General features: G+C 34.7%; 1 protein-coding gene across 1 annotated transcript in view; it reads right to left on the reverse strand.

Annotated features, from left to right (window-relative positions):
- The window catches only part of ADAMTS6 (ADAM metallopeptidase with thrombospondin type 1 motif 6), a 246,452-nt gene that overhangs the window by 16,557 nt on the left and 223,557 nt on the right, over positions 1–6,338 (reverse strand). Inside the window, 2 exon segments of the mRNA XM_031557249.1 lie at positions 27–231; positions 2,750–2,879. Of these exon segments, the coding sequence (XP_031413109.1) occupies positions 27–231; positions 2,750–2,879 (335 nt within the window).

Below are 6,338 nucleotides of genomic sequence, written 5' to 3' on the forward strand. Positions count from 1 at the left end.
GAGCTAACATAGCAAAATTTCCTTACTTCTGACCAGTCCAAAGCGACCCACTGTGGGGGACAGGACTGATTGTTACAGGGCTCTTTCTCAATAGGCCGGTGTGTTAAACAGTTGGTATTGTCCAGTGTCTCTTCCTCAGAAGGTCCAATCTTTCTGATACAGAGAACTGTTCGTGAACGCACTCCTCCATCACAGGTCTTACTGCATTCTGACCAATCTCCTATAAACCATCTGAATAGAAAAAGTTAGGAAAGTCTATTACTGCATGTCAGAAATTGAGTAGATTATTGCACAAATCCAGAATACAAATAGTTTTGTCTACTATCACTGTTAATAGTACAGCTAGTCAGAGTGAAATTAAGTAGAAACTTAGAAGCTTTTTAATTTATGCCTCACTGCAATCGTATCTTCTAGTAAACACTATTTATTTTTCTAAAGCTGAATTCCAACCTAAACTACAGAAGTTAGAAAGGAGCATTGAGCTTGACAAAACTTCAATTATTTAAATAGATTTCCACTGGAATTGCATGAAATTATCCATTTGAAAATGGTCTGCAATTGGAAATATTTGTGAACCACTGTTGCAGATTAAAAATATGTTATAAGCCAAGATGCTTGCCTCTTATATATAATTGCAACAATTGATCTCAGAATTGGCATGTCTGAGATTATTTTTCATCTGATTATGAATGCTATCACATGCTGCCAACATGCAAAAAATATCAGGCATGTCAGTTACTATGGATACTCGTGGAAGTGTGCTTGGAGCAGCATCATAAAATGTCACTGTCTGAAGCCTCTTTCAAAAATATGTGTTGCCATCCCATTTTGTTTTGCATAAATTATTCTATTATGAACATGGATCAACACAACATTTTTTCTTTTTTCTTTTTTTGCTAATCTTGAGGCAAGTCATAGATATGTCATATTCTGCTATTATTGCAGTGAAAGAGAATCCATTTGTGACTCTTTGCCAACAAACTAATGTTTTTACCATAACAGGGGTAACTAGAAGCTTTTCAGAGCTTTGGAGAGGCTATATGGTTAATTCTTAGTTGGCACTATGATTTGCTCATATGCATTCTCAGATATCTTCTATGTTTATATTCTATCACAATACAGTACTATTCAGTTTTTAAGGAAAAAAGCTATGAAACAATCAGTAAGATCCAGAAATAGTCACTTGTATATTTTCTTAAAATCTGAAACTTTAGGTGTTACCTACTTCAATCTGATCAAATGTAGTCTTTGCTGCTGTCAGGAGCCTGAAATATAACTAACTGGCATTCACTCAGGAGAATGTACATAAGCTTTATCATTACCATAGTTTTTGGTAATCACCAGAAGGAAATTGGAATTGTGTTAAATAAGAAAAGTATTTAACTACTTTGTTTAAAAAGTAAGCCTTAATGACTGTTAAATTTTTCAGTCTTTTTTTTTTTTTTTTTTTTTTTTTTTAAGTCAGTGGCAGAGGGGTAGGGAAATGTTAGAATAACTTTTAAAACTATTTTTTAGAAGTGACAATTTGTTAATTGCTAAGGATAAGGGATGGGATAGAGATGCATTTTGTAAAAAGGAACTGATTGAATGTTATTATTTCTGAAGAAGAATTAACAGCTTTACTTCAGAATAGATACATGAGATAGGAGGAGTAAGTCTAGAAGACGGCCATCCTGCAACACAAGCATGAGTTGATAGTTTAGGAAGAAACTGGCTTCATGAATACCTGTTGGATTTTAGTGCATTATAGTCTTGTTTCCTTCTTCCTTGTGTCTTACATGCTACAGTTATACAGTTTTTTAAAAGAGACTGCAGTATTTCTTTGCTATGTAATATCTGTACTAGTCAGAATTAATTACTTTTATGTCCAATTACAGTATACGTACAGAATATCACCAGACTTAACCAGAGCTTGTAAAACAACACACTCCCATTTTTTCCATGCTTTTTAATTTCAAAAAGCAAGAAGGAAATGTTGCACATATGCTGAAATTATTTTCCAGTGCAAAACATCATGGTCATTCCTAAACCATTTTTGTAGTAAGATTGAGCTATGTTATAGATTGGTTCTTGCCAAATTTCCTTTCTGAACAAATGAGTTGCTGTGTTTTTAATTATTGCAATATATAGCAGACAGCTAACCTTAAAATTAACCAAGCACCTAATCCTAAAGTCTCAGTATGACACTGAGAATCACAAAGATAAAGTTACTTTGCAAAACTATTACAAGTAAATGGTTTGGTATACCAACCTGTCCCTCTGTTTACTGTTTCCCTTTTGAAGAAGACAATCCAAATTTTAATATAACACACCTAGAAATCTGGCAAACATTTAGTACATCCTCCTCAGTGTGAGACAGTTAACCTCTCACCTCAAAATTCTTCTGTCACGAGTGCCATAAGACTGGTCTCCAATTCTGTTCCCAGCACTGTTCACTACACCTGACATCTCAATAAACTACTTTACTAGCATTTTTTACTTCTCACTTGCAGTGCTGTCACTTTCACTTGTTGAACCCTTGTTCAAACCTATGTTTCTCAGTCAAAGACCTCTTCTAGGTGAAAAAAAATGATTCCAGAAGAACAAGAGGGCCTAACCAAAATCTAAAATAAAATATCCTGTTTAATAAGACTGAATCCTCGTGCTGGATCAGAATTTTATACTACATTTGATCAACTGGATTTATTATATATTACAAAAGCTTTTCTATAAATGCAAAACAGATACATCTTAGTGATCATAAACTTACTCAGGTGGGCAAGGCTCAGTGTTGCAGGCTCTTTGGTTTTCTGGAGGCTTACTGTCAGGATCACAATAATTGTTTTGCACAACAGAGTTGTCATCCAACCTTTTACACACCACCTCTTGTTTCTGCACACCTTAGGATGAAATTAAACACCATTAATTAATCATTCTTACTGTTCTGCTTGTTGAGTAGAAGTATGTTTCACCTATTAATTATTATTCCCACTATCCCACTTGAGCAGGCTGAATGCTTCAGGGATGTGAATTCCAACTGACTCAGTGTCCCCGTACCACAAAGAATTTTTCATTTTCTTTTAATTTTAGGCCACCTCATCGAGAGAGGATTTTAAATTGCTGTTGTTTTCTAAAACAAAGAGAATATATTTATAGATTTACTGACAGATTGTTTTTATTTGTGTACTGCAAAAAATCAATTTTCCATCTACCCTTCCCTCTTAGTAAAAGACACTCTGATTTCCAAAGAAAATATCACCAAATAGAATGTAGACACTGTTCAGTGCAGAATTGTTGTCCACGGACTCTGGTTTAAAATAAAACAACAATCTGGGATACAGTGTTACATTTTCACACGTCATCTTAGAAACATTTTCTTCATTAAAATAATGAAGTATTATTCATCCTGAAAGACGCAGTTTGTCTTGTGAATGCTTTTTTTATCTGGCACTCCCAGCTCCTCTCTCATCATGTTAACTATCAATGGGCACTTCAGATTTCATTGTTATTGCCAAACCATAGTGACCTATAACTGCCAAGGCAGCAGTCATTACAAGATAACGCTTCAAGCAGATTTTCCTATTTTTAGAAAACATAATATAAGGAAAGACATTAAAGAACCACTGACAACCGCGCAGCTCCAAATATTGTTGTAAACAGGTACACAGGCCCTTCCCTTTGTTTCTAGAACAAAGTGTGGACAACTGTGGATCTTCAATTCATATACAGTTCTTAACATAGGCAGTTACAGTACTGAGATAACAGGATTGTAGCATGATACAAATTGAAAAAAAGCCTTAAATCTTAAAACAGAAGCAATTACTTAACTTTCTTCCAAAATCTGAAATACATGCAAACAAACAGGGATTAAAAAATCCTGGCTTAAAATATTTTTCAACTTACGTTACAGCCCTCTCTCTTCATTTTCAGACAAATGTTTCATAGGAGGCAAGTATGCAGTAAAAATTAATTGTATAAACATATTTTTCAGACAGTAAACAGCAAAATAAAAACATGGAATTTTGTTCTTTTTCTGATTTTAAACTAGTTAAACAACTTACCTTTCAATTGCTTATTTTCTTATCCATTATGAACAAGATGTTTTGGTTTGGAACAAGTTTTTGGTTCCTAAAATTAGATCTGTAAGGAACTTTGTACTTACTTCCAACAGTGAGTCAAGCATAGCCTTAAGATGCTTGAAGTTCAGTCCATAAAGCATCCTTCTTGGCTATGAACAGAAATCTTCCATTCTAAGCACACAGGCATTGTCTCTATGATGTTAGGACACATGGGATGTGAGACATATGTCTCTCTGACGTTACGCACAAAATGGAAACCTCATTTTTCAAAACAGTCTTAAGAATGTTATTCATTTCCTCAAGAAGCAGCAGATCTGGCAGTATTAAGTTTAAGCATACAGTATTTCTTTGGGGTGGGTAATTTAGTCACTCAAGGTGGCAAGACTGCAGTTTCTAAATCATAGGTTATTTCTAGTTTTTATTCAATTACAGCCTAATGTAAAATATATAAACCATCTGCCAAGTATGACCTGCCTGTGCTATGTGAATATCTTATTTGCTGGTTACAGATTAAGTCTCTTTCTTTTCTTATTGACATTGGTCCCATCAATCTTGAATCCCTGACAGCACTGTGGCCATGAATGCCCATTAAAAAGTATCCCCTTTCCTGTCATTCAAGACACTCTGACTATTTTGTGGTATACTTTTCTGGAGATGTATTCCTAGCTGAAATAACTTCATTCTGAAATAGGGAAGTGCCACTGCATCCTGAAAAATAAAGGTATAAATCCTTATATAACTACAGAGCCTTGTTATTTCAAATACTCTCAAGAGTCTGCAGGCTGGATCCTAAAACATGTAAAAATGGTCCTTAACACAAATGTGTATATTCCAAGCAATCAGGAGATGGGTTAGATTTAATCACTCAGTATGACACTTCCTATAAGCAGCCTGTTTAGCAGGTGAGAACTTTGTGTATCAGCCCTCAAAATCACTAATCATTACAGACACCAAAAGAGACCTAATGCTGGAGTCTTGACTCTACCACACTCCCCAAATCCCTACTGCAGGGAAAAGATACCTCTTTTTTGTTTACAGCTACACATAACCTTTGCAATGTAGGCACTCTAAGTCAAGCTATGAATGTCTGACATCTCAAGCTATCCATAAGCATCACGATCATATAAATAAAGATTTATTTATTAAAATATATTAATTTGAGATGTGCATCTTACAGGGAAACCAGGTACAACAAATCAGCTTCTCTCATTTTTCCTTCTTTCTGCACATATCTGAATGCCACACCACTATACAATTGCAGGCACAGTAAAACAGTGCATAAAGCTGCCACTTATTCCAATTGCTTCCTACCTACAAAAATTTACATGAGTAAGCTAAAACAAAAATACCATTTACTGAAAGATTTCTACCTCCATTTTTCCACTACTTCTCAATTGATTGATTGATTTAGTGTTGCACTAAAAAGTTAGTCCAGTTGGAGTTAAAGAATCATTAGCATACGGGGTCCTCTAGGCCCTCCCCATAGCTACTGATATTCAGATATTCATTGATAAAGTATCAAAGATAGTTAAAGATCCACTCAGTATTCTCAGCTGCTAACATTTTCATTGAAGAAAGGCTTAAATTCAGTGAGATATTACTCATTAAATAAACTTGGAACAAGTAAAAAGCAACACTCATCTTTATTTCTGGAAACCGCTCATTCATAAGCTGATCAATCTCCACCTTAAAACTCCGTGAGAGAAACTCAGAGAGTTTCCTCTCTGAAATTCATACCTCCGACTACTACATTCATTAACTGCCAATTAACACTATTTTTTAAAGTAAAAACAGTATTTTAGTTTAAGTATCTATTCTGTTAGTAAACTCTTGTAGTCCCTGAAGTGTTGGATACACCATTCCTTTGACCAAGCTGTCACTCCTGTGCATCCATTCACACTTTATTTATTATGCTCACAATACAAATTATGCCCAGTATTCCATGGGAATTTTACTAGTGCCTTCTCCAGTGATCATGAAGACAACATGTGTTATTAATTCCAATCTTTCCCATAGCACTCCTATCAAGCAAATTTCATTAGAGCTTTCAATATTTTTATGCTACCATCAGAACAAGAGAAACTGAAGTCGGAAGTCATTACAGGTTCTTTAAGATGTGTAGAAAGCTTAACACCTTGTTGATCTTGTAGTTTACATTTTAAGAGCACTTCCCATCTACTGTTCTTTTCTAATTTTTTTATTATTTGTAAGTAACACCTTACACAGTAAGAAAAACCTTCCAAATTCTAGATGAATGAATCTACTACACTTACTTAGTCA

The sequence above is a fragment of the Meleagris gallopavo genome, chromosome Z, assembly GCF_000146605.3.
Source record: "Meleagris gallopavo isolate NT-WF06-2002-E0010 breed Aviagen turkey brand Nicholas breeding stock chromosome Z, Turkey_5.1, whole genome shotgun sequence".
In the NCBI taxonomy this organism is placed as follows: domain Eukaryota; kingdom Metazoa; phylum Chordata; class Aves; order Galliformes; family Phasianidae; genus Meleagris; species Meleagris gallopavo.